This window comes from Lolium perenne, chromosome 5 (genome assembly GCF_019359855.2).
Source record: "Lolium perenne isolate Kyuss_39 chromosome 5, Kyuss_2.0, whole genome shotgun sequence".
In the NCBI taxonomy this organism is placed as follows: domain Eukaryota; kingdom Viridiplantae; phylum Streptophyta; class Magnoliopsida; order Poales; family Poaceae; genus Lolium; species Lolium perenne.
The window spans coordinates 147,003,891-147,031,130 of NC_067248.2; the positions used below are offsets into that span (position 1 = coordinate 147,003,891).

Genomic DNA, 27,240 nt, shown 5'->3' on the forward strand with positions numbered 1-27,240 from the left:
AGTAAGGTCAGCTGACGTATTGACCGTTTTCTTCGGGTCAGTGGGGTGCACCTGCAGCTTCTTGGCTTCCTTTGCAGCGTCAAACTCGTCGGATCTTGCGTTTCGATTGTTGGCTGGCGGTTGCGTGTGATCTGTAACGGTGTCGATCGCGTTGAGTTCTTCCTTGGCTCCAAACTTCGAGGTGATCTTCTGGAACTCCCTGTCGCAGTTGTCCGATCGAGCAAAGCTTCCATGAACGGTTATTGGGGTCCCGTTGTTGCCTGGCATCTTCAGTTTCAGGTACGCATAATGAGGTACGGCCATGAATTTGGCAAATGCGGGCCTGCCGAGGATGGCGTGGTACTGAGACTCCCAGTCGACTACTTCGAACTCGATTTTTTCTTTCCTGAAATTGTTGGGCGTGCCGAAGACTACGTCCAATGATGTTTTACCAAGACAATAAGCGGGTCGAGTCGGTATAATGCCGTGGAACCCTGTGTCAGACTCTCTTAGCATATCGTCTGTTAGACCCATTGCTCTCATTGTGCTGGCGAATAGTAGGTTCAAGCCAACTTCCTCCATCCATGAATACTTTGCTCATATTGTACCCTCCAATCTGTGCTTCAAGGACAAGGGCCGCGTGGTCGGGCCTTGGAACAGCTTTCGGATGATCCGCCTTGCTGAAGGAGATACTCTGATCTGACCAGTCGATGAAATCGGGTGTATCAACCATGGCGACTTCCACATATTTTACTTCTCGGGAGAACTTCTTGATTTCTCTTTTTGAAAAGCTGGTTTTATGGATCATGTTGACCTGCCCACATGGTTCCGGAAACACCTCGGTTGGTGCATGCTCGTCTCCTTCTGCTGGTACGTACGGTTCTGGCACATATGGTTCTGGTGGATAACTGTAGGACCCCGCTCTTCTCTCCATTGCGTGAACTCTTGACATGGCCTCGGCCCTGAGGTCATCGCAGAACTGCCGAATTTCCAGAAAGTGTCGACAGTTCCTTAACAGGTGACTGGATTTCTCCCGACTGTCCTTCGGATCAATGTAAGAGTGAAGGTAGCATGGTGCCTCGAGCTGCTCCGTAGCCGATAGATACGGTGAACGGATGCGACCCCTGATCGATGACGTGTCGCGGCATCCTTGTTCGAACTGACGAAGATGAGCTGCTGTTTGCCCTTCCTCCTCGCGGTGCGAGCCCCTTCGTCTTTTTCTCTGTCCTGCCATGACATCGAGACTTCCTCGGTTGCTCTCTTGTATGCTCCTACGTGGAACTTTTAGGGTTGCTGTTGGAGGAACACCTTCCGAAGCCGCGGCCTTCAGGTCGGATCCGCCGGCCCTAGGGAGGCGAAGAAAACCTCCGGAGTCGATGATGAAGTGGACACCACCGAAAGTAGCATCCATGTCGCGAGATGATCCCACGGGGATCGGGTGAAGTGCTTCGCGATGCGGCACGAACTCGAAGGACCCACAGCGGATTGAATCCCTTGGTTCTGCTGGCATCGGTGATTCGAGTAAGAACGCCGCGGACGTGACTGGTACTGCCGATGACCGATCTTGTGCCGACAGGGTCCCCACAGACAGCGCCAATTGTCGAGGGTACTCCTCGGCAATGCCCTCCGTTTGGGGCTTAGGGTTGACGGAATCCTGCAAGCTGACACGAGACATCGGTTCACAGACAAGCGGGGAGAGCGATTTACCCAGGTTCGGGGCCCTCGATGAGGTAAAACCCTTACGTCCTGCCTGTCTGTTCTTGATTATGAAGATATTGGGTTACAATGGGGTGCCGAATAGTTCGGCTGAGATCTCGTCGAGAGGCTAAGTGTTGCAGCGACCTAGCTCTGGACTTTTGGTGGCTAAAACTGCTAAGATTGATCGTGTCCCTCGGCAGCCCCTCTCCTGGCCTTTATATAGGAGGCCAGGTCTCAAGAGGTCTAACCGAGTACGACTAGGTTTACAGTAGTTTTAAATCTAATCTTTCCTTGTTCGGCTGCTTCTTTGTCTTGCCTGTCAAGGAATCTTCTGGTGCGCCATCCAAGTGGCCCGTCTTGCCTCCAAGCGCCTTCATGGGCCTCCAACTAGTTAATACAAGATAGGGCAATGTCAGTTACTCGAAGGGTAATGCCCACGTCAACTGACCTTGACGCCATGCTGGTGATGATAGAAATCATCTCTGTGCTTTGGAGATGGAGATCAAAAGCACAAGAAGAAAGGCCATATCATATCACACATTATGAATTGCATGTGATGTTAATCCTTTATGCATCTTATTCTGCTTAGATCACGACGGTAGCATTATAAGATGATCCCTCTCACTAAAAATCAAGATAATAAAGTGTTCATCCTTAGTATGCACCGTTGCTAAGACTTGTCGTTTTGAAGCATCACGTGATGACCGGGTGTGATAGATTCTACGTGTGCATATACAACGGGTGCAAGCCAGATTTGCACACGCGGATACTAAGGTTGCCTTGACGAGCCTAGCATGTACAGACCTGGTCTCGGAACACGGGATACTGAAAGGTAGAGCATGAGTCATATGAATGATATGATGAACATTTTGGTGTTCGCCTTTGAAGCTACATCTTTTCTCATGAAGATCGGACTTGGTGTAGTGGATTTGGTTCGTGTGACTAAGACAATGCGAGGGATGTTGTTTTGAGTGGGAGTTCACCTAGCTAATTTAAGAATTAAAATTGAACTCAATTTATCATAAACTTAGTCTAAACTCTTTGCAAATATGTTGTAGATCATGGTGGCCCCTTCCATCAGTTTTAACCAGTTCCTAGAGAAAGAAAAGCTTAAAAGCAATGGTAGCAATTTCACTGGTTCCGTCATGTGAGGATTTTCCTCACTGGTGGAAACCTGCAATATGTGCTCGATGCACCGCTAGGTCCCCCACCTGCACCTGCAGTATCCGAGGATGTAAAGAATGTTTACGAGACTCGGGTAATTCGGTACTCCCAAGTTCAGTGTGCCATCTTGTGCAGCCTAGAGGCGGAGCTCCAAAAGCGTTTTGAGCACCACGACCTTGATGAGCTGGTCAATGAGCTAAAAGCTATCTTTGAAACTCATGCGGCCGTGGAAAGCTATGAGGCCTCGAAACACTTCTTTGGTTGTATGATGGAAGAGGGTAGCTCCGTTAGTGAGCACGTGCTCGCTATGTTTGGGCATGTGAAGAAGCTCAGTGACTTGGGGATAGTGATTCCTAACCAGCTGGGTATTCATCGTGTACTCCAATCACTGCCACCTAGTTACAAGAACTTTGTGATGAACTACAACGTGCAGAACATGAACAAAGAGTTGCCTGAACTCTTCTCCATGATGAAATCTGCGGAGATGGAGATATGGAAAGAGCACCAAGTGTTGATGGTCAACAAGACCACCAATTTCAAGAAGCAGGGCAAGCCTAACAAGGGCAACTTCAAGAAGGGCGGCAAGAAAGCTGCCGCTCCTCCTGAGAAGCCTAAGGCTGGCCCTAAGCCTGATACTGTGTGCTATTAGTGCAAGGAGAAGGGGCACTGGAAGTGTAATTGCCCCAAATACTTGGCTGATCTAAAGAGCGGCCTCATCAAGAAGAAAGGTATATTTGATATAGATGTTATTGATGTCTATCTTACTGGTTCTCGTAGTAGTGCCTGGGTATTTGATACTGGTTCGGTTGCTCACATTTGTAACTCGAAATAGGAACTGCGGAATAAACGAAGTCTGGCGAGGGACGAGGTGACGATGCGCGTTGGAAATGGATCCAAGGTCGATGTGATCGCCGTCGGCACGCTCCCTCTACATCTACCTTCGGGATTAGTTTTAAACCTCAATAATTGTTATTTGGTGTCTGCATTGAGCATGAAAATTATATCTGGATCTTGTTTAATGCAAGACGGTTATTCGTTTAAGTCAGAGAATAATGTTTGTTCTATTTATATGAATAATATCTTTTATGGTCATGCGCCTGAGATGAATGGTTTATTCTTGTTAAATCTCGATAGTAGTGATACACATGTTCATAACATTGATGCTAAGCGAATTAAATTGAATGATAATTCTACTTATATGTGGCACTGTCGTCTTGGTCATATTGGAGTGAAACGCATGAAGAAACTCCATTCTGATGGACTTCTTGAGTCACTTGATAGATGTGAAGCATGTCTAATGGGAAAAATGACTAAGACTCCATTCTCTGGTACAATGGAGTGAGCTACAGACTTGTTGGAAATCATACATATGCGGACCAATGAGTGTAGCATCGCGCGGTGGTTATCGTTATGTTCTAACCTTCACGGATGATCTGAGTAGATATGGGTATATTTACTTTATGAAACATAAGTCTCAAACTTTTGAGAAGTTTAAGGAATTCCAAAGTGAAGTAGAAAATCAACGTAACAAGAAGATTAAGTTTCTGCGTTCTGATCGGGGAGGCGAATATCTGAGTTATTAGTTTGGCATGCATTTAAAGAAATACAGAATACTTTCACAGTTGACACCGCAGGGAACACCACAGCGCAATGGTGTGTCCGAACATCGTAATCGAACTCTCTTGGATATGGTTCGATCTATGATGTCTCTTACCGATTTGCCATTATCGTTTTGGGGTTATGCATTAGAGACAGCCGCATTCACTTTAAATAGGGCACCATCTAAATCCGTTGAAACGACACCGTATGAATTATGGTTTGGAAAGAAACCTAAGCTATCGTTCCTTAAAGTTTGGGGTTGCGAAGCTTATGTAAAGAAGTTACAACCTGACAAGCTAGAACCCAAAGCGGGTAAATGCGTCTTAATAGGATACCCTAAAGAAACAATTGGGTACACTTTCTATCACAGATCCGAAGGCAAAATCTTTGTTGCCAAGAACGGATCCTTTCTTGAGAAGGAGTTTCTCACTAAAGAAGTGACTGGAAGGAAAGTAGAACTTGACGAGGTTAATGAACCTTCTCTCGTAGATCAGAGTAGCGCAGTGCCGGAAGATGTTCCTGTGCAGCCAGCACCGATAGGAGAGGAAGAAAATGATGATGATCATGAAACTTCGAACGAGGAAGCTACTGAACCTCGCAGATCGACGAGGGAGTGTACCACTCCTGATTGGTATGATCCCTGTCTAAATATCATGATTGTGGACAACAATGATGAAGACCCTGCGACGTATGAAGAAGAAATGATGAGCCCAGATTCCAACAAATGGCAAGAAGCCATGAAATCCGAAATGGGATCCATGTATGATAACCAAGTATGGACTTTGGTAGACTTACCTGATAGCCGCAAGGCTGTCGAGAATAAATGGATCTTCAAAAGAAAAATAGATGCTGATGGTAATATTACTGTCTATAAAGCTCGACTTGTCGCAAAGGGTTTCCGATAAATTCAAGGAGTTGACTACGATGAGACTTTCTCACCTGTAGCGAAGCTAAAGTCTGTGAGGATTTTGTTAGCAATTGCTGCATTTTTCGATTATGAGATTTGGCAGATGGATGTCAAAACGGCGTTCCTTAATGGTGATATTGAGGAAGAGTTGTATATGGTACAACCCAAAGGTTTTGTCAATCCTAAAAATGCTGACAAGGTATGCAAACTTCAGCGCTCCATTTATGGACTGAAGCAAGCATCCCGGAGTTGGAACCGACGCTTTGATAGGGTGATCAAAGACTTCGGGTTTATACAGACTCATGGTGAGGCCTGTATTTACAAGAAAGTGAGTGGGAGCTCTGTAGCATTCCTGATATTATATGTAGATGACATATTATTGATTGGGAATGATATAGAACTACTAAGCAGTATTAAAGGTTATTTGAATAAGTGTTTTTCAATGAAAGACCTTGGTGAAGCAGCGTACATTTTAGGCATCAAGATTTATAGAGATAAATCAAGACGCCTAATAGGGCTTTCACAGAGTACATACTTGTACAAGATTCTAAAGAAGTTTAGAATGGATGAAAGTAAGAAAGGGTTCTTGCCTATGTTGCCAGGTAAGGTCTTGAGTAAAACTCAAGGTCCGGCTACGGCAGAAGAAAGAGAGAGGATGAACAAGATCCCCTATGCCTCGGCAGTATGCTATGTTATGTACTAGACCGGATATCGCACATGCTATTAGTTTGACCAGCAGATATCAGAGTGATCCAGGAATGGAACACTGGGCAGCGGTCTAGAATATCCTGAAGTACTTGAAAAGGACTAAGGATTTGTTTCTTTGTTATGGAGGTGACCAAGAGCTCGTTGTAACCAGTTACACCGATGCAAGTTGGAACATTGATCCTGATGACTCTAAGTCTCGGTCTGGGTACGTATTTATACTGAATGGTGCTGCAGTAAGCTGGATGAGTTCCAAACAGTGCACGGTGGTGAAGTCTTCAACTGAATCTGAATACATAGTGGCTTCGGAGGCTTCATCGGAAGAGGTATGGATGAAGAGGTTCATTGTTGAGCTTGGTGTGGTTCCTAGTGCATTGGACCCATTAGTCATCTATTGTGACAACATGGGTGCCATCGCCAATGCACAAGAACCAAGGTCACACAAGAAACTAAAGCATATAAAGCTGCGTTTTCATTCGATTCGCGAGTACATCAGAGATGGTGAAGTAAAGATTTGCAAAGTACACACAGATCTGAATGTGGCAGATCCGTTGACTAAAGCTCTCCCTAGAGCAAAGCATGACCAACACCAGAATGCCATGGGTGTTAGGTACCTTACAATGTAATCTAGATTATTGACTCTAGTGCAAGTGGGAGACTGTTGGAGATATGCCCAAGAGGCAATAATAATGTGGTTATTAGAATATATCTTTGTGTTTATGATAAATGTTTGCATACCATTCTATAATTGTATTAACCGAAACATTGATACATGTGTGTTATGTAAACAACAAGAAGTCCCTAGTAAGCCTCTTGTATAACTAGCTTGTTGATTAATAGATGATCATGGTTTCGTGATCATGAACATTGGATGTTATTAATAACAAGGTTATGTCATTGGATGAATGATATAATGGACACACACCCAAATAAGCGTAACATGAGATCAAGTCATTAAGTTCAACTTGCTATAAGCTTTCGATACATAGTTACCTAGTCCTTCGACCATGAGATCGTGTAAATCACTTACACCGGAAGGATGCTTTGATTACATCAAACGCCATTGCGTAAATGGGTGGTTATAAAGATGGGACTAAGTATTTGGAAAGTGTGAGTTGACGCATATGGATCAATAGTGGGATTTGTCCATCCCGATGACGAATTGATATACTCTGGGCCCTCTCGATGGAATGTCGTCTAATTAGCTTGCAAGCATGTGACTGGGTCACAAGAGATGACATACCATGGTACGAGTAAAGAGTACTTGTCGTAAACGAGGTTGAACTAGGTATGGAGATACCGATGATCGAACCTCGGACAAGTAAAGTATCGCGTGACAAAGGGAATCAGTATCGTATGTAAATGGTTCAATCGATCACTGAGTTATCGCTGAATGTGTGGGAGCCATTATGGATCTCCAGATCCCGCTATTGGTTATTGGGCGGAGAGGAGTCTCGATCATGGCTGCATAGTTCACGAACCGTAGGGTGACGCGCTTAAGGTTCGATGTCGCATAAGTTGATTCGGAATATGAGATGGAGACGAAGTTTGTTCAGAGTCTCGGATGGGATCCAGGACATCACGAGGAGGTCCGGAATGGTCCGGAGAATAAGATTCATATATGGGAAGTCACTTTCCGGGGTTCAGGAAAGTTCCGGTGTTTTGACCGGAGCTTCTAGAAGTTTCCAGAGGGTCACCAGTGGGCCCACCAGCCCAGAAGGGGCCACATAGGCGCCACATGGCATGGTGGGTCCTGCCCAGTATGACATGTAGGCCCAGGCCGGCCCACCCCTAGAGATAAGATCTATCTCTAATTTAAATGGTTTAAATCTAGAGATAAGATCTATCTCCTAATTTAAAGGGTTAAATGAAGAGATAAGGGGATAGGCTTGGAGGGAAGATATCCCCCCCAATGTGCCGGCCAAGGGAGAGGTGGGGCCAAGGGGGAAACCCTAGGCCGACCCCTCCCCCTATATAAAGAGGGGAGGGGGTGGCCGACCAAACCACCCCTCACACAAAACCCTGGCCGCCCCCCTCTCTCCTCCATACAACTGCTCCAGCTTAGGCGAAGCCCTGCAGTTATTCTCCTCCACCACCACCACCACGCCGTCGTGCTGCTGGGATTCCGTGGAGATCTACCACACCTCCGTTGCCCGCTGGAACGGGGAGAGGACGGGCTTCATCGACACCGTACGCACGACCGAGTACGGAAGTGATGTCGGATTGCAGCACGGACGATCGACTACATCAACAACGAGATGTAATCTCGTAGGCTTTGGAATCTTCGAGGGTTAGTCTCATGATCTTCTCGATGCTTCGATCTTGGTAGATTAGATCTTGCTTCTTCCTAGATTGGATCTTGGTTTTTGTTCATGTTCACGGTAGAATTTTTTTTGTTTTCCATGCAACGAACCCCATCAATCCCGTTCCCCAAAGGGATTTGGGGCGCGCCGGACGAAAAATTGTTCCGGCCGATGCCCCAAAGCCTCTTTTTATCCGGCGCGGCCCGATACGGTGTTCGGCGCCCAGCCCGTCCCCGCTACATAGGGGACGCTCCGGGCACGCCGGACACAACGAAAAGTGAGGCGGGCTCCCACCTGTCGGCAACTATTTCTATAACCGTTGGTTAGCGCCTTTTATTTCTCGTCGCGCCTTCCCTCCCGCGCCTCCGACACCTCCGCCGCCGCTGGATATGCCGGCCGTTTCGACGGCTGGCTCTCTCGCCGGCCTTTTCACCGCCGCTGTTTCGCCAGCGCGTCCCAAAATGCGGCGTAAAATCCGCCCCACCTCCGCGCACGCAAGGTGTTCAACGTGTCAAGTAGGCGCGATTGTCCGCTCTTCGTTGCCTCGTCTGCCGCGACGCAATTTTAACCATTAATTTTGCTTCAGACATGGATAACAACAACGAGATGCTTGTCCAACTGCTGGAGGACGAGGTAAGCCTTCGACGACAGCATCCGAAAGCATTTGCTGATCATCGCGTCCCTCCAGCACATGATTGACGCCAAGGTGGAGAAGCGAAAGAGGCTGCGCCGCGAAGGATCAAAGTCAGGAGAAAGAAATCGAAGCCCCGCAAAGGATGGAGGGGCATACCATGCTGCACAATTTTCGGCGCCGACATAGGATGAGCAAATGTTTGTTCATTAATATCCTCCACGGGGTTCGAGAGTTCGACCTGTACTTTAAACTCAAACACGACGATGTAGGCGTTGCCGGGTTCTCGTCGATTCAGAAGTGCGCCGTCGCCATGAGAATGCTTGCATACAGAGCACCTACTAATACACAGGACGACTACATTCACATAAGTGAATCTACAATCACCGAATGCATGTACAAGGGTGGGGTACTTGAGAGAACCAAGTGAAGAAGAGACTGCAAAAATCATGCCACAAAATGGACCACTTTTGTCAAAACAATCTCAGCTCCATCAGATCAAAAAACATGATGTCATTCATTGTTTTATTGTTTGATGTATTTTAATTTAAAAATAATGTTGGTAAATATATTTATTTGTATGCTATATTGAGGACGCAACTAGAGATGCTATAAGGGGTAAACAGCTTGATGTATTGCACAGCACTATGGTCACGTGCATTGGATGCAGTTAAGAACTCTTATTTGTGCATTAAAGGTGACAAACGCTAGTGCTTAGACAAAAAAGAGTTCATGTTTCTACACATTTTTCGAAGATCAGAAACTAGATCGATTGGTATGTACCACATAAAGATTGACATACAACTTTTTTTTAGCAAAAACAGGTTATGTAACGAAATAAATAATAGAAAATTTATAAACGTATGGATCATACACATCGCAAGTACACAAATAAGAATTTGTAATCAATTTTGTAGTGATGTAAATTATATCATCAATATACATATACAAGCTCTGTTCCTGTTTAGTCAAAACGAAACCACAGATTACAACTCTACTACCTAAGCCACCACACCAGGTCAATTAGACCAGAACTGAGGGAGTAGTAATATCACCGTTAAACTTGTAGTAATAATTATATAACCAATATACTGACAGATTAGAGCTGCAGTTGACATTGATATATAAGGTACACAATTGGTATTATTTGTGTCTATGTAGACAAAACAAGAAAACAGCAACAATAACATACCCAAAGAGAAGAAATCCAATTATCAAGGAAAGATTAAGGGTGAACAACGACCTCAGAAATTTGGTAGTGACAGCATGGCCAATACAAAGCCAATCAGTCCCGAAATCATATAGGTTATCAGCACAGGTCATTTCACCTGAAAAACAGAACTACCCAATCACAATTGCTAAAATTCACATCATATTCAATAATGATAGAAAAACCTAGTAAGCACAAAACAAATATTCAAATTGGCCTCAGAATTGCAGAATGACAGCATAGCTGCATAACAGCTGATCAGTCCCGAAAGATGGTATGATTAGAAGGTTTTTCCTCACCGGACCAATATGAACAAAACACAAATACTGGAAGTTAACATTGAAGAAAATCTGAACTAGATTCAAAATAATAGAACATCAGAATTGCAGATTAGACAGCATGGCACACGCTGTGCACCAATCAGTCCCGAAAGATGGTGTGTTTTAATCGTGCTATCATCATTGTCCAGCCATATCACTACCAAACAGAAAAATAAGCAATCCAAGACCACAGAAAGAAAAAAGCACAGAAATCTTTACTAGAACTTGTGTTTTGAGATAACAAAGGTGGGAACTGGACATCAGAATTGCAGATTAGACAGCATGGCACACATTGTGCACCAATCAGTCCCGAAAGATGGTGTGTTTTAATCGTGTTATCATCATTGTCCAGCCATATCACCAACAAACAGAAAAATAAGCAATCCAAGAAGGAAAGAAAAGAAGCACAGAAAACAGAACTAGAGAGAAAGAAATTGTGTTTTTGAGTTAAAAAAGGTGGGAAATGGACATCAGAATTGCAGATTAGACAGCATGGCACACATTGTGCACCAATCAGTCCCGAAAGATGGTGTGTTTTAATCGTGTTATCATCATTGTCCAGCCATATCACCAACAGAAAAATAAGCAATCCAAGAGCAAGGGAAGAAATGCAGCACAGAACAGTTCTAAATGATTATAAGGGTTTACAAATCAGCCATTAAAAGAAAAACAATTTATCGATAAAGAAAGAATGGCCCTCTTTAGGCATTTGGTACAAAACCAGACACAGAAAAATCAAACCAAAAGATGACAGCATGGTCACATAGCATCCTATCAGTCCCAAAGATGGTATGTTTTTTCATCACCGGACAAACATAATTAAACAAGACAATGCCAGCATTGAGACATGAACCTGAACCATAGCAAACTCGAATTTCTTAAAAGGCAGCAAAATTTGGACATCAGAATTGCAGATTTGACAGCATGGCACAGTGCACCAATCAGTCCCGAAAGATGGTGTGTTAAATTCGTGTTTTTCATCATTGTCCAGCCAAATTCCAATCCACAAAAAATTGATAAATACCAAACAATAAATGAAAACAAGACCTAAGATAATACAGAACTAATAGATCAGTATGCTCAAATATGCCCTCAGACATCCAAGGAAGGAATTAGCAGCATTAGCTCTCAAGCCTGGCTGGGCGAAAGCTCTTAGGCGGCAACTGCGAATGTTTTGAGAAACAAGCCAATAGTGCATCATCACTGGGCATTAGCATCCATTGAAGCAAAATAAAGTGGAAGAACAAAATCTCTCTCTAGCATTGCATCAGATATCCAAGAAGGATCTAGCAAAATGTATTTTAAAACACACTGGGAAAAGTACCAAGGCTCAGACATCCAAGGAAGGAATTGGCAGCATCAACTCTCAAGCCTGGCAAGGCGAAAGCTCTTAGGCGGCAACTGCGAATGTTTTGAGAAACAAGCCTTAAATTTTGTCATCATAGCCATATTTTCCAAGTAACAACTTCAAAGCAAATAAGGTATGCATTAACATGTGGGAATTCAATCACAATAATCGGCTCTGTGTCCCAATTGATGTGTGGTCACAGGTTCCTATCAATATGTGAAACTAAATCTAGGCCCAACCATAGATCCTATGGCAATGCATGTAGCTACCAGAGAAGGACTATCAGGCCGAAGTTAAAATTAACAAATAGCTAACAGAATAGTACAGGAAATATGGCCAAGCTAAATCATAAAATATGCTTCCAAGATAGACAAGGTTATGTGATTATAACATTTGCACAAGACAAGAAGTTCTTTATAGCTACTAAAACGAGATGACACAAAAAACAACTATATATTGTGTAGAACAGTGGCTGGAATCAACCTCAGAAAGCCGCATAAAATATCGTCATTTGTTAATCTGACGGTAATTCCAACATGTAGCTAATCATCATTGGATTAACTCTGGTTTCCATTATACTCCAGAGGTGTAACAAACTAAATAAAGCCGTTGTAAGAATCCCACAAAATTGGATAGATATACATGCAATGAGCAAAACAAAAACAGAAAATGTATCATCAGAATACAAATACTTCTCATTCACAGGAAAATAGCACTGTGTCAGAAGGTGTCCTAAGATTTTTTCAAGGTCTCTTCACCTGATACTAGAAAAAGACATAAAATCCGATAAACAAGTGATGTCCAAATAAGTTTTCAATAGAATACATGCTTCAGTCCGAGCAGACACAAAAGTAAAAACAGTAAAAATTAGGCAAAGAAGGCAAACAATCAGTAAGCCAAATTGTCGGAGGGCAATAGTTACACAGTGGTGGCATAAAGTTATTAGGTTCGATTCTGCCAGCGATGTCCTCAGTGCGTTCAGAAGAGGGAGCTTGTTTGTCATCATCACAACAAAGCCTACTCTAAAACAACACGGGGAACTAACAAAAATAGGAACGAAAAGAGCCATAATATAAATATAGACGACAAAGACATAAATGTGATGGCTCAGTTCAGCGGGATACTCGGCATACAGATCATTCTCAAAAGAGAATGACAAGTGATTTGGTCTGTTGAGCTTGAATATTACCAAGTCGTCACTGCCATCACCAGAAAAAAACCAATCGCAATGAAAAGTTTTCAAATAAACAAAACCTATCAGCAATCAGCAACACAGGAAAACATCTGGCCAAGAGGATACTCACTCCTAATATATCTATCTAGATAACCAAAATGATTGATGGCATCACGTAATAGTAAGCAATGCATACATAAGCATATTCCATTTCCAACATAACAGTCATACAGGTCTTAATAAGATGCGCAATCATCAGTACTGGAAAACATGCATACTGGAACGGAACAGAGCTACTAGGGAACAAAAAAAGGGCCTCAGATCTACTTCTCCGAGGAGTTGGGGCCGCGCTTCTTGCCGAAGCCGACGACGGCGGTGACGAAGCGGCGGTTGTACTGGATGCGCTTGTGGGCGCGGCCGCGCGGCTGCTTCTTCTTGTCCTGCTTGGCCACCTTGGGCGTCTGGCCCCGGACCTTCCCGGCGCGGGCCAACGATCCGTGAACCTTACCTGAGCACACCACAGCGGCGGGTAAGAAACGGAGAAGCACAAAACGAGTAGAGAGGGGGTCAGATTGTTACCCATGGCGTGGAGCGGCGGCGGTCGTACGGTCCCCGGCGACGAGGTGACGGCGAGCCTCGTGCGGCGGCGGCTAGACCGGTGGGAGAATTTATAGATGCTACTAGGGTTTCTTCATTGGGCCGTGGGTTCATGGGCCCACTGAAATGTTTTTGTATGGGTTTACGGCCCACGGCCACCCGAGAGAAACCCTCGCAGCAGCAGCAGCAGCAGCGGCGGCGCAGGAGCACACCAGCGAGCGAGCTCAGCGGCGGCGAGATGCCGCGGCCGGAGGTGCAGGCGCCGCCGGAGATATTCTACAACGAGTCGGAGGCGCGCAAGTACACCACCTCCTCCCGCATCATCGAAATCCAGGCGAGGATTTCCGAGAGGGCGCTGGAGCTGCTCGCCCTCCCCAACGATGGCGTCCCCAGGATGCTCCTCGACATCGGTCAGCTTCTGTCCTACGCTCTCTCACAGCCCAATTATATATGTTATGTTTCCTTTGGAGAATCCTTTGGTTGAACTGTGGTACGTGAATCGCAGGGTGCGGCTCTGGACTTAGCGGTGAGACCTTGACTGAACATGGCCACCACTGGATTGGCTGCGATATTTCAGAGTCCATGCTTGGTGAGGAACTCCACTCACGTTGTTTGTTGCTAGCTACTATGGGCATGTCGGTGAGTTGCTGCTTAAGTTTCTGTTCTGGAGCTTCACTTTTGTTTTCCCTTGCAGACGTTGCTCTAGAGCGGGAAGCAGAGGGTGACCTCCTACTCGCGGACATGGGCGAGGTAAATTACACGTTATGTTGTTGGCTTAGTGGAGAAATTTATGCTTACTATTATGCTTACAATAACTCATCTTCCAGGGCTTAGGCCTGCGCCCAGGAGTTATTGATGGTGCAATCAGTATTTCAGCAGTTCAGGTTAACCTTTTAAGTTGTTGTTTTGTTTCTGCAACTAACTTGCCTTGTTTATTTCATCATTTCTAATTGTTCCACTACTCTTCTTTGTCGACTGTGTACAGTGGTTGTGCAATGCTGACAAGTCATCTCATGAACCAAGATTGCGGTTAAAGTACGTGAAGTTATATTGCAGTCTATCTCTTGTGTTATCTGCAACCAGTTCTTAACCTTGACATGTGCATGCTTTTTCAGGGCTTTCTTTGGATCACTATATAGATGCCTAGCAAGGGGAGCAAGAGCCGTTCTACAATTTTATGCTGATAATGTGAAGCAAACTGAAATGCTCGTGTCTTTTGCCATGAATGCTGGTTTTGCTGGTGGAGTGGTTATTGACTGGCCTCATAGGTAAGAATTTCATTGCCTTGAAGCCATGGTGTGCGAACAGTCTTATGAATTTCATGCTGTAGACTTCTGCTGATGCCTTTCCTCTGACAGTTCGAAAGCAAAGAAATCCTACCTTGTCCTCACTTGTGGTTCACCTTCTGTTGCCACATCTCTCCCAAAGGCGAAAGGTCAAGATGGTGAGATGTGCAGCAGTGATGATGATGATGATGATGACGATGATGATGAGAGCAATGATGACCAAACAGTAAGCTCGCCCTTAACAAGACAATTTTCTGTTTTATACATTTTGAACTTATTTACTGCTCTTAATCTCTATCCTTTGTCTGCTGCTTTATTCCATGATGTTTTTCTAGTCTTAAGCTTCTTTTTACAAGCAAGGTTTTAAATAACTGTGCTATAGCATTTTGGGAAGTCTAAAATCTAACCTAAGGGACCTTTTATCGCTGTCCTAGTTACAGTTAAGGCCGCTATCTCTTTTTTTTGCGGTGTAATTTTATCAAGTTCAACTCTACACTGGAGCGAAAGAAAAAGAACCAAAACCGAGATCCCATTGTGATACTATTTTTGTTGATGTTCTTGAGGATGATGATAATGATCGACTTTGCGAAAATGCAAGAGATGAACCAATCAAGAACCAAGCAATGAATTCTGATCATGGATCCGCACATGGAACAAGCAAGAGGAAAAGGGTTACCAGGAGTAATAAGCAACCCAAAAGGACTAAGCTCAATCCAGATGAAGATGAAGAAGTGATTTCATCTTCCTCGTCAGATGAGGACACACAATTACCAATTGATCATTGAGAGCCCATAACTCTCTCTACTGACTGTGAAGAAGAATAGGTTCCAGTTTTCAAGTCATCATTGCCAGCTAGCTCCTTGTTAAGACTTAAAAGATTTTACTTTCAATCGTTTGGACATGTTGTTTACGTTACTTGATTGGTCCAGTGGTTTGTGATCTCAAAAATGGTGCCATGGACATGTATTAGTACTTCTAAATTAACATGTCTTCTTTCTTCTTTTTATTGTGATTTATTTATTTTAAATCTTTTATCGTAAATTCCCTGATAGCTGACATAGACCTTGCTGCGTAGCTTAGAAAAAACATGATTTAAAGCCTTGTTTACGAGTATCATAATGTATGTCATCTTAATCAACGAGTGTCAGATTCATTTAATCCAATTGTATGTATCGGTTATGCAACAAAATATTCCTGTGCAAACTTTCAGTTCTACCCAGTAATTCATGTATGTTCAATTACTCTTGAAACTGCTACTGCTGCTATCTTGGGCTGTGAGCTAACTGGCTGTGCTTGATCAAGAATCAACTTAGACCATACTTCTCTTTTTCTGCTCTCTAATTTGCAGGCCCTGAACAGATGATGGTCTACCTACCATTTATGATAAAATGTATTTTTTCCAATGCAGGTTGGCACATATGGACGGAACCGTTCAAACAAGAGGCGGAATGTGAACAACAACAAGAACGGTCGAGGCAGGGATTGGCTCCTGAGGAAAAAGGAGCAGATGAGAAAAAGAGGACGTGAGGTTCCCGCTGACACGAAATACACAGGGCGGAAGCGCAAGACCCGCTTCTAGTTCGGTAGCTTATGGAGTGCCTATGCGCCCAGTGCCCGTTGTTTGCCAGTCATTTAGTTGTAGCTCATCAGATGCAGTGAGGATTTTATGCTTGAGAGTTGAGAGTTTGCTGGATTGTGCTTACTTTTGTGTACCAACAATAGAGAGATGTTCTTAAGCTGCATCAGTTTTGACAGTGCTATCATGTTTGTAGTACCCTCATAACGATATATAGTGACATGGTTGTTTCATGTTTGCATGGATTTGTGCTGAGTTACGCAATCTGTATTCAGACTCCAGAGTGCACTCAAGTAATGCGTTTTCTTGAAGAAAAGAATGTGCGGGCAGTATTCAGTTCATTGTGATGCTGGGGGAGAAAGAACAAGCTTGCATGCTCTCCTGTAGTAAATATTTGTAGGTTTATTAACTCCGTACGTATCACTGCTCAAGGTATAAAAGTGAGAATCTTACTTGCAAGCACTACAATAACTGAAATTCAAGCATGAATATCTCTGGTGCATAGCATTTTAACCATTTTCAAATTCTTAAATTGAAACACAACAGTTCAAACATAGAAATGAAAGAACATAGTAATTAAATGTCATGCAAAGAGTTCATAAAAACCATAACCAAGCTCACCATTTGGCTAATGCCGGCGCCACTACCATCTCCACCACTGAAGTCACCTCCAAAGCCAGCACTACCAGTCTACCGCCATCAAATTGACCTCTGTTACTGCCACTAGTACTAGCAAACCTGCCACTGAGCAAGTTTTGTGGAAGCAATATGTGACCTCCTAGCCAGTGTTAGGATTATATCTTTCCATATATGTAAGGAAATATGCTAGGCACATCACTGAAGCTAGGATAGGGTGGGAGGACCTTATTCTGCCATCAAAGATGTACCTGCCACCTCATCATCCCGAACAAGACACTGAAAACAACCTAAAAAAGAACGAGAACCCTCCCGCCGGCGAGGGGCCGTGGTCTACCATGCCTCCAAGACCCTAAGGCCACCGGAGGCGGAGCAGACTGGCGGCATCGCCGGTGAGGGGACGGAACCATACATAGGTTTCGCAGTCGCATCTCTCTTGGGTACACGCTCTTACCGGTCTGTGTGTGAACTAAACTAAATTCATCATGTTGGTCTCTTCTTAGGATTTAAACCTATGAGATCAGGACTTGGAATATTGTTTCCAGCCATACCTTGTACTCAATCTAGCATGGCAACTTTGTTGGTTGTGGGTCTCTTCATGATTTGGGTAATGCCATGTCACTTCTGACTTCTCACAATGCTATCATGTTTGTAATACCTTTTTATTAAGGATATAGTGACATGGTGGTTTCATGTTTGCATGGATTTGTGCGAGTTCCTTCTGCTCCGTTGGTGGACACGCCTTCTGATTCTGGGGGTGGCGCTTACAGCGGAATCGAGGCTTGGTGCAGCGAGTCAAAGGAGATGGCCTGACAAGCGCATGGCAGGGCTGCGGTGTAGGTACCCAATGACGTCATGTTTCCTGTGGCAACGACATAAGGATAACTACAGCTAAACAAGGGTGTACAAATGTACACCCATTATCTGATCGAACTCCATTCTAAAACAACTAGCTCACTCGGTGTTAGCCAAACCAACAAGCAAAATCAATAGTAATTTTGCTTTACACACCCATTCCAGTAAATCTGGCTCCGTCGATGGAGAATGACATGTAGATTAGGCGTGTGACGGTGGGGCAGCCCATCTAGATACGACAATTAAGGCTCGCTTTGCATGTCAGGTCACCAGTGTGTCCTAGAATCTACGCTAGAGCACCATTGGTTGGGAGGAATGAGCGTCGGGCTCGGGACATGTCAGATGGCAGCAAGTTGCTCACTATTTTGTCGTGGATCACATATGAACTTTTTGCAATGCATGATCTGTGTGGTGTCGGTCGTTCCTTATATTTTATGTGCATTATCCCCAATTGATGGGTTTGGTGGCTCTTCTTCTACACGAGACATGTCAGTCACCGCACACTAGTGAAGAGTTCCGGCAGTGTCCACGAGTGGCTAGCTCCGGATGGCAGCAAAGATATTTCAAGCACCAACATAGGTGGCACAATTGAGATGATGATTGAAACAATGCTTTTGTCTAGGGTGAAACCAGTGATCTAGCCTTCAGTGATTGGATCCGGTAGAGACACACATGTGTCGTCTCCTTGTTGAAGGTGTTGTCTTTCTTCCGACGATGTGGCCTTGATTGGTTTGACCCGACTATAGGATGAAAATCGACGTTAGTTATTGGTTCATACAATGTCTACGTATGTAATCTCCTTCTTGGAGGCGTTGTTAAGAATGACGTTGCTCGCTCGTAGTTGTTCTTTTTGTTATCTTTACTCGCCACTTTGTGTAACATGTTTGTTCTTCGATGTTTTGGCCTATTTTCCTAACATCTTCTTTAGTAAAATTGGCGGTGGGCATGTGGGAATGCAGAGGCTAGTAGAAAATATCTTAATTTTTGGGAATAAAACTAGCTTTGCTCGGCCGCAATAAACATTTGTAGATTTACATATATTTACCACCCCTGAAGGTGTATGAAGTAGCACATATGATACAAGTACAATATAGTGACACCATATCTCCACCTTATGATCTCACGTGCAACATTATTGCAACCAATTGAATATACCCCTTGAATCATACAAACAAAATTCATTGCAATATTTTTCTGTAGGTACATAGAAAAACCATACACACTTTGCAATGTTGTGAAGAAACACCCTTCACAACATCAAAAATATCTTAATGATCACCAATCTCTGCAATCAACATTGGTGCCACTAACACATCGATCTTCATCGATTCGAGCTTGTTGGCGTGCAATCTGTAACGTCAGAGATCCACCAGAGATAGATCTGACAATCATTGACCCATTCCCTGCCGTCCTAATGTTGGTAGGGGCTCGACAAATTCAACTTCCACCTCAACATATCCATGGTGGTTGGAAGGAGCATGTGTCGAGGAATTAAAATTATTGGAAACCCATGATCTCGAGGAAGAAAAGAAAAGAAAAGTAGTGTTGGGAGTTGGTGCTCCAGGTGATAAGGGGTGAAAGGAGAAGGATGCCCGTATGATAAAAGAGGAGAGAAACACAAAAGTGCAGGAACATGACTTGACAAACCGTTTATCTTCCCCGACAATGGCTGATTTCCCCTTCCGTCGGCCGCCACATGTGAACCATTTGCCTATACTTTTTGTGTGTGTATAACAACAAGGTATGTGAAATAGATCTTAATTGTATCATGTTTTATTGAATACACCGTATTTAGTTTCATAGGGTTTATGTGTTTTGAACGAACAAAAAACAAACGGTCTTCCCTGATTTTGTGTCATTGTATGCACAAAGTAACATAGTGCATTGGTGAGAATGTTTGAAGGAGAGCCTCGATAACGAATTAACAAGTTTTTTTTGTGAACAAGTAATTAACAAGTAAAAAAGTTAAGGATTGGCTTTGAAATTTGATCGAAATGGCTTTTGCTAGGGGTTAGTTAGTTTTCCCCTTCCGCAGGTTATCGTCACTGACATAAATCACCACTACTATTAAAAGAGCCAGAAGGGGGCAGATCCATAAAATCTGAGCCAACCAACTTAGATCTAAGGGTCCAGATGTGCCCCGTCCATACCGAACAGCCGGGACGGACAACTCCCAATCGCTATTCCATCGCTAATCACAAGCGCTGAAAAACGTGTCAGTTTTTCTCTAGAAGCGCCGCCGCACAACCGACGCCCTCGCTCATCGCCCTTTTTTTCGAGGGTACGCCAAAGGTGTGCCAGATCTATAGAAGAAAGCAAGATTTTGTACAAGAACTGACGGTAGGATGCGAACATCTTAGCCGGTGACTCCACCCACACACACACACCCACTCACACCTAACCTACTCTCGCGGCATCGGTCCTCCAACTCCTCTCCTCGCCATCTTCCACAAGGCAAACTCCTCCTTGATCCTGACAACCAGCTGCTGCACATTGCATTGTTGCCTTACATTGTTGAAAACCCTAGCATTCCTTTGTTTTCCAAAGCATCCATGCGGTAAGCATGACTAGAGCGTCGAAGCCCCTTCGATCCTTCTTGTGCACCAACTGCCTCGCCGCTTCCCACCAGGCCTCCAACGTACTGTCCATCGTCGGCTCGACAATGTTTAGCCCTGCTGCTCCTAGACACTCAAACCAAGTTTGTCTCGCCCATCGCCCTTAGCCACAGCACCATCGACGATGACCATCGCCGCACCAGAGGGCGGCTTCCACACCGCACAAGCACGGACCATCGCCGCTGCACCAGAGAGGCCGCCGTTACCGCTGCCCGTCACCACCGCAGCCGTCGCCGATGCCTTGGCTGTCTCGGGGACGTCGCACCAGAGCGGACCGTCGCTGACTTCTTGACTGTCCTCGCCACTACGTGGGCTAGCTGATTCAAGGAGCGACACAGTTTGACCCGTGCTCTCGACCACCAGACACCAGGTGTGCCCGGCCGGACGCTAACGAAGACCTCCCTGATCTCTCTGGTGATATGTTGCTGCTGAAATATATGCAACGAAAAGATCCACACAAAGGGGATTCATCACAAGGTTGGTAAAATTCCCAATCAGTATCCAATTTTGTTACAAGTTTTTGAGCGTAAGAGAAATTCAAACAATACATATATTTATCTGTCTGTTCTCAACCCAGTTGTATATTCATATTTGCTATTTGTTTTACTGAAATTGGATGACCTGGTCTCTTAACTAATTGTTTATTATTACAGACAAGCATATCTGCTTTTCTTCATGTCTTTTGAAGCCAATTTTTTTACAAATTCCCAACTGTGTTATTCTTGTAAATTTTGGTATTGCCATTTTCATCATCACGTTTAAATATAGACAAGAGAGTGGACTTTTGGAGCAGGTGCTTGGTGAGCACCCGTATCCATACCGTGTATACTGCATCACGATTCGTGCAAATTCTTTTTGTTTCCCTCTCAAACAATTTCTTATTTTTGTATCTCTCACAACACACATTGTTTGAACAAAAAAAATTTGCAGATCACTTAAACATAGCAATTGAAACATGGGAAAAATATTTTGGATTTTTTATTTCATTGTGTATATATATATATATATATATATATATATATATATATATATATATATTTCAAGAATTTATTTTGAATTTTAATTATTTAAAACTAGTCATCAACCCGTGCGCATCGCACGGGCTACAGATTTATGCCTCATACTTCAATTTGTATGTTATTTCGTTCTAAAATTGGCTCGCTTAAAGGAAGTTTACCGAACAACCTTCAACTGAACTCTCAATGCCAAACCTTCGCGTGAGTTTATTCCATTTTCTGTTCAACTCTTGCTTTGTTGGAGTTTTCCTCAATAGTAAATTGTGATTCATATCTCTTTTGATTCGCTGGAGCTTCAGATAAAATTTGTAGTTACATGCGTGTATGTAGGTTCAACTTATAGTTAAACACATGATTTAATTTACTTCTTTTTGGTCCTATATGAGTTCTTTCTTTTCATGGGAGTGTCTACGTGTATAATCCCTTTAATCTCACAAAACAGGAACCCAAAGTTTATTCATGACAAAAGCACATATAATAACGTCTGGTTAAAATAATTTGGAAATCGGAATTGGCTGAAGCCATGCACGTAGTAAGAACATTGATGACAACAGAAGAAAAAATACCCTCCAGAGTTGAATACAACCGGAGAAGTCGCTGGCAAGCTTTGCGCCCAAATTCCAAATGATCATCCATTTTGTGTTTGGCATACAATAGAGAACATCAAAGTTGTATTAATCTATCCGAGAGAGCATCCAGGTTATAGCACAAAAAGGGCATCATCAAGCCTTTCACTTCCTGTTTTGCGAGAGAATCGAGCTGTATAAATAGAATGTTCAAGTAGATATAGGAAAAATGTGATGATTTTGGCCAGGGCACACCAATTTCGTTGTATTAAATAATTGTGAAAGCAGTGTGTCAGGCAAATATCATGTAGACGTTGATGTGTTAGAGCTCTTGGGTAAACTCTACGACAGTGTGGGTCACCGAGACAAACATTACATGCAGCATCCTTTTCTTACGGAAAAACATATGCAGGTTTTCTCAGCTAGAACAGCTCAACCTCATCAATACTTCTGTGAGAAGCACCCGTGATTAATGTTTCCCATGTCCTTATTGACAATAGATTTTTACATGGATTTGCCAAAAAAAAGGTATATCAAGAACATACCAATAGAAGTGGAGACTGTGTGTTATACCTGCAAGAACATTATAGAAACACTTTCAGTGTGATAAATAATTAGGCTGTTCTGCATGTTGGCAGTAGCTAAATTCATATGAACACTAAAGATGAAGATTCTAAATTCTATTTGCAATTGGACAGATAGTTAAGTTATTGCATTCATTTGCACGATATAAGGCATCAATTTACTATATTGATCAAAACAGATTTTAATTAATATTATCAACCTTTAGCAATACAGACAATTATCCGAGCCAGCAGCCCGGTTACAGCACATAAAGGACATCATCAAGCCATTAGCAATCTAGACAATTAACTACTGTAGCTTATGAAAGGCATCGAAAGAATACTTTGGACCACAGTTTAATATTCCATATTACATTTTCAATAAGCGGCCGCCTGATGCGAAATACCGGACATGCAAAGAAATGTAGAGTAATTGCATAGCTAAACTCATATGCAAAATTCATACTTTTCTTGTTTGCATCCAAACATGCAGCCATCCTAATTACTTTTAGAGTATAACACTAAATTTTAGTATACCTTTTACAGCTTATGTACATTAGTTGAACAAACCTAGTAAGATGATCTATGTTAAATGTCAAATGTACAAATTGTCCATATATATAATCTAGGCAGCATGGTTGCGCTCAACGCTGAGAAGTAAGAACAGATCTCGATTATTTTCCTTCGGCTAAAAAATGATAGAACTACAAAACTGAGCATCTTTCTTATTTGTACATGAGACATACACCAATTTATCAATTTTGTTGATGAACTCAATGACATGCAAAATAGAGCATGGAATTTAAGGGGGAGGAGTTACTTGCCTCGACAGGAGTGTAGTTCATCTACTCTGTAGCCTCACCAGTCATTAGGACATGTTCATCTGCCTCAAATTATGGTGCGTGCCGAACCCAGAATCGTATCTGCTGCATCAACCATTAACATACTGATTTATTCACAGGTCGTTCTACAAATACAGAGTACGAAATTAGCAAGCCAATACAATAGCTGCCAAGGAATCAATTTGTCAAACAAATTACCTGGAACATCCAACAACGATACATCTGCCGAGTTCTATGTCCTCGTGAAGCCTCACATCAGAGGACCTCATGTCGCTGCAATCGGTCCTGGCGGCCGTGATTACTTCGAGGTCAGTCAAGTCGTGGGCCAACGCTGCGGAAGACGTCGGAGACGATGCAAACAATGGCCGCTAGCTGCGGGGATCATGACGCATGACCTGCATGAGACGGAGAAGGCTATGTCGAGGATATGAGGGTAGAAGCGATCTCTCGCAGAGAAGGGATCGGCAGAGATTGGATTGGATCTCATCTTTGTACAGAGTTTGATAGAAGATTGGATCAAGGTTTGATGTCATGCCGCCTGTTCCTGGAGACTCGCGTGCGTGCGTGATTGAGAGGAAAAACCGACTAAGATTCTTTTGGGCAGCCAATCGTAAGAGCATCTCCACTCGTGCCCCCGTCGAGGCCCCCAGCGAGCGTTTATTCCATCCGGACGGCGTAATTCGCCCAGTCGCGCCCCCGGTTCCTCGTTTTCGTCCGGATTTGGCCCTTCATCCATCCGGCGAGCCCACGCCACCCCCGGCCCCCCGGGGAGCGCTCGGGGACTCCGGACGAGTGAAAAGCGGGGAAGGGCCCGATCTGTCGGTGACTCGACGCACGAACCCCACCGCCACGTCGCTCAAAATCTCCCCCACCCCTCGTATCTCTCTCGCCGCCGGCACCACCCCGCCGGCTTGTTGCCCAGAATCCGCCGCCCCTCCTTCCCCACCTGCCTATATTCCGCCGTCTTTGGACGACGGCCTATCTGGCTGCTCTTCCGCCGGCCTGTTTTCCGGCCTGCTTGCTCCTCGTCGCTCGCGGCTCGGGTTGCCTCGACCACGCCCGTCAGGTGTTCGTCCATTTGCGTCGCCGGCCATGGACTCGGACGAAGAGGAGGAGCAGATGTTCGTCGAGCTTATGCAAGAAGAAATGGCAGCAGCCGCCCAAGACGACGAGCACATGATGATCCTTGGTTGCTTGGCTAGCATGTACGCCGGACTGGCAACTGGTCGACGTGGTGGGTCGGCACCAGGTCGCCGGAAGTGCAAGCCGAGACAGCGAATGGAGGGCTACTGCATGTTGTACGCCGACTACTTCGCCGACAATCCATTGCACGGTGAGATTGTTTCCCGGCGTCGTTTTAGGATGAGCAGAAAACTATTTCTGCAAATTGTGTATGCCATCCGCCACTTTGATCCCTACTTCAGATGCAAGGCGGATTGCACTGGTTTGGTTGGATTTTCGTCACTGCAGAAGTGCACAGTGGCTATGAGGATGCTGGCGTATGGAGCTCCCGGTGATACTGCAGATGACTATCTTCGGATGGCGGAGTCCACCGCCCTTGATTGTTTCTACCGGTTCTGCAGGGCCGTCATAGCAGTGTTCGGGGACTATTTCTTGAGATCACCCACTGTCGAAGACACTCAGAGGATCCTTGCAACAAATGAAGATAGGGGTTTTCCAGGGATGCTTGGAAGTATTGACTGCATGCATTGGCAATGGAAGAACTGTCCGTTTGCGTGGCAGGGAATGTACAAGGGTCACAAAAAAGGCTGCACTGTGATACTTGAAGCAGTGGCTACCCATGATCTTTGGATTTGGCACTCTTTCTTTGGTATGCCTGGATCCAACAATGACATCAACGTCCTAAACTGCTCCCCGGTCTTTTCCAAGCTTGTTGAGGGTCATGCTCCTCCGGTGGACTATGTGATCAATGGTCGGCATTACAACAAAGGATACTACCTTGCAGACGGTATCTATCCAAAGTGGGCAACATTTGTGAAGACTATCTCCAACCCTGGCACCCCCAAACTTTGCGAGTTTGTCAAGAAACAAGAAGCTTGCCGAAAAGACGTCGAGCGAGCATTTGATGTCCTCCAGCAGAGATTTGCTGTCGTCCGGTTCCCCGCTATGACTTGATCCAAAGATCAGATGTGGGAGGTGATGAACTGCTGTGTGTGCCTACACAATATGATTATTGAAGATGAGCGAAAGCATCCGGTAACTCTGGCTGAGCAAGAAGCACCATATGAGAGAGAGGGTCCTCTTGCACAGCCTAATCACCAGGTGCCTCCATCATGGGCCGCCTTCTTTGCTATGCGCCAGGAGATTCGAGACTCTACAATGCATCAGCTGCTGCAAGATGATCTGGTGGAGCACATATGGAGGCTCCAAGGCAACGCCAACGTCGATGCCAACTAGTCTGTCTTAATTTGTTTGAAAAATTGTGAAATTGTGTGCTTCATTTGTTTCAGCACTTGTTAAACATTGTACTGATTATCGCCGAATTTGTTTCAGCAATTTTCGTACTCTTGTTTGCCGAACTTGTTAAATTTTATGTTGAATTTGTTTGAAATATGTCAAATGGTCGAGGTTGGGGGTTTCCTGCCGGGGGGACGGCTGGAACTTCGGCGCTCCCCACGCCAAATCTTCATCCAATCCGGACGAAAATTTCGCCGGATTTGGGCGTGGGGAGCGCCAACGAGTGGGGATGCTCTAAGGACCAGCCAAACAAACCTACGCGTGCGGGAGCGACATGGTTAGTTTATTCATCCGACGGCGGCTGATAGCCTAAGCACAGATCGGATGGACAATTAGTTGTTGTTTTCCAGGATTAACGTGGAGGTTTAATGGGAGTTTCCAATTAGTAAATATATAAGATTTGAAATTGCACAAAAAAATTCTGAACTATTTTTGTCCCATTCCATTTTTTATTTTTTAGTGACTTGCAAAAAATCAAATCAAAATATTACATAATTTGAGAGATATAAAAAAGAGAAAGTCAAAAAGTGTGATGGTGCGCAGAGGGCACCTGCTCTCTCACACTTTTCCCTATAGACAAACGCATGCAGTGCTGCTGAGATGCTCTACTCCCACTATGTTATACTGTGGTATTGCCATATTCTTGTAGATTGTCTCTGAATTTTCCCAAACTAGAGAATTAGGATTCAAGACGGCTGATGCCTATCCCTTTCACACATTTGTTTCATCGTTTGCGTGGATCAATCCTGATTACGTTCTGCTTCATCTAGCTAAACTTGATTGTTAAACCTGTAATTAGTGCAGGCGTTTGATTTTTTTTTTTTTCTAAATTCATGCAGTGTTTGACCCACCTTGAGGTCTCCTCCCCACCCCTGGCTCCTATCCTTCCCTCCAATTTTTTTTAATGGTCCCCTGTAGGCTTGTTGATTATTAGTGTTCAGGCTGGCGTAAGCCCGCCGTAGCCAGGTTAAAAAAAAGAATTTCAACTGTTCTCATGTGCTTTAAATAATTATTTTCAATGGTTTGCGTGTGTTGGCAATAGTTATTTTCAATGTTTTCTTGTAGCAGAAAAACACAGATTTTATGTCTTTCTTTTTGAACCACATCTTGAATTAACTATATGCCTTCTTAATTATTTACTTTCTATAAATACCGATGTGGTCATATAGAAT

The 27,240-nt window shown here is 44.1% G+C and overlaps 2 protein-coding genes, 12 non-coding genes and 1 pseudogene across 15 annotated transcripts; 1 reads left to right on the forward strand and 14 right to left on the reverse strand.

Moving 5' to 3' along the window:
- Window positions 1-10,225: 10,225 nt before the first annotated feature.
- LOC127304976 (small nucleolar RNA SNORD96 family) lies at window positions 10,226-10,308 on the reverse strand (annotated as a pseudogene).
- A 101-nt stretch (window positions 10,309-10,409) lies between these two features.
- On the reverse strand, window positions 10,410-10,502 carry LOC127304975 (small nucleolar RNA SNORD96 family). The gene has a single exon (XR_007853639.1). It is a non-coding gene; the product is annotated as a small nucleolar RNA SNORD96 family (small nucleolar RNA).
- Window positions 10,503-10,568: 66 nt separating this feature from the next.
- Window positions 10,569-10,663, reverse strand: LOC127304974 (small nucleolar RNA SNORD96 family). Its single transcript, XR_007853638.1, has one exon. It is a non-coding gene; the product is annotated as a small nucleolar RNA SNORD96 family (small nucleolar RNA).
- Window positions 10,664-10,771: 108 nt separating this feature from the next.
- LOC127304972 (small nucleolar RNA SNORD96 family) lies at window positions 10,772-10,866 on the reverse strand. Its single transcript, XR_007853635.1, has one exon. It is a non-coding gene; the product is annotated as a small nucleolar RNA SNORD96 family (small nucleolar RNA).
- Window positions 10,867-10,981: 115 nt separating this feature from the next.
- On the reverse strand, window positions 10,982-11,076 carry LOC127304973 (small nucleolar RNA SNORD96 family). The gene has a single exon (XR_007853637.1). It is a non-coding gene; the product is annotated as a small nucleolar RNA SNORD96 family (small nucleolar RNA).
- A 337-nt stretch (window positions 11,077-11,413) lies between these two features.
- Window positions 11,414-11,505, reverse strand: LOC127304971 (small nucleolar RNA SNORD96 family). The gene has a single exon (XR_007853634.1). It is a non-coding gene; the product is annotated as a small nucleolar RNA SNORD96 family (small nucleolar RNA).
- A 99-nt stretch (window positions 11,506-11,604) lies between these two features.
- LOC127304959 (small nucleolar RNA SNORD14) lies at window positions 11,605-11,725 on the reverse strand. The gene has a single exon (XR_007853621.1). It is a non-coding gene; the product is annotated as a small nucleolar RNA SNORD14 (small nucleolar RNA).
- Window positions 11,726-11,842: 117 nt separating this feature from the next.
- On the reverse strand, window positions 11,843-11,964 carry LOC127304964 (small nucleolar RNA SNORD14). Its single transcript, XR_007853626.1, has one exon. It is a non-coding gene; the product is annotated as a small nucleolar RNA SNORD14 (small nucleolar RNA).
- A 51-nt stretch (window positions 11,965-12,015) lies between these two features.
- On the reverse strand, window positions 12,016-12,153 carry LOC127304956 (small nucleolar RNA snoR2/U65). The gene has a single exon (XR_007853617.1). It is a non-coding gene; the product is annotated as a small nucleolar RNA snoR2/U65 (small nucleolar RNA).
- Window positions 12,154-12,340: 187 nt separating this feature from the next.
- Window positions 12,341-12,423, reverse strand: LOC127304950 (small nucleolar RNA snoR77Y). Its single transcript, XR_007853611.1, has one exon. It is a non-coding gene; the product is annotated as a small nucleolar RNA snoR77Y (small nucleolar RNA).
- A 111-nt stretch (window positions 12,424-12,534) lies between these two features.
- On the reverse strand, window positions 12,535-12,630 carry LOC127304941 (small nucleolar RNA snoR31/Z110/Z27). The gene has a single exon (XR_007853603.1). It is a non-coding gene; the product is annotated as a small nucleolar RNA snoR31/Z110/Z27 (small nucleolar RNA).
- A 152-nt stretch (window positions 12,631-12,782) lies between these two features.
- LOC127304970 (small nucleolar RNA R30/Z108) lies at window positions 12,783-12,880 on the reverse strand. The gene has a single exon (XR_007853633.1). It is a non-coding gene; the product is annotated as a small nucleolar RNA R30/Z108 (small nucleolar RNA).
- An 85-nt stretch (window positions 12,881-12,965) lies between these two features.
- On the reverse strand, window positions 12,966-13,071 carry LOC127304948 (small nucleolar RNA Z107/R87). The gene has a single exon (XR_007853609.1). It is a non-coding gene; the product is annotated as a small nucleolar RNA Z107/R87 (small nucleolar RNA).
- A 160-nt stretch (window positions 13,072-13,231) lies between these two features.
- Window positions 13,232-13,748, reverse strand: LOC127300186 (small ribosomal subunit protein eS30z/eS30y/eS30x). Its single transcript, XM_051330273.1, has 2 exons — window positions 13,618-13,748; window positions 13,232-13,546 (listed from the first exon to the last, which is right to left on the reverse strand). Exons 1-2 carry the CDS (start codon window positions 13,619-13,621, stop codon window positions 13,362-13,364), a joined length of 189 nt encoding a protein of 62 aa, XP_051186233.1. The 5' UTR covers window positions 13,622-13,748; the 3' UTR covers window positions 13,232-13,361.
- Window positions 13,733-16,738, forward strand: LOC127300185 (18S rRNA (guanine-N(7))-methyltransferase RID2). 2 transcript variants are annotated; one of them, XM_051330272.1, is made up of 8 exons: window positions 13,733-14,045; window positions 14,141-14,224; window positions 14,330-14,385; window positions 14,463-14,519; window positions 14,621-14,670; window positions 14,751-14,903; window positions 14,994-15,147; window positions 16,330-16,738. In XM_051330272.1, exons 1-8 carry the CDS (start codon window positions 13,748-13,750, stop codon window positions 16,498-16,500), a joined length of 1,023 nt encoding a protein of 340 aa, XP_051186232.1. In that variant the 5' UTR covers window positions 13,733-13,747; the 3' UTR covers window positions 16,501-16,738. The 2 variants fall into 2 exon arrangements, with proteins under 2 accessions (XP_051186232.1, XP_071676130.1); XM_071820029.1 differs by lacking the exon at window positions 16,330-16,738 and adding an exon at window positions 15,485-16,283.
- Window positions 16,739-27,240: the final 10,502 nt, after the last annotated feature.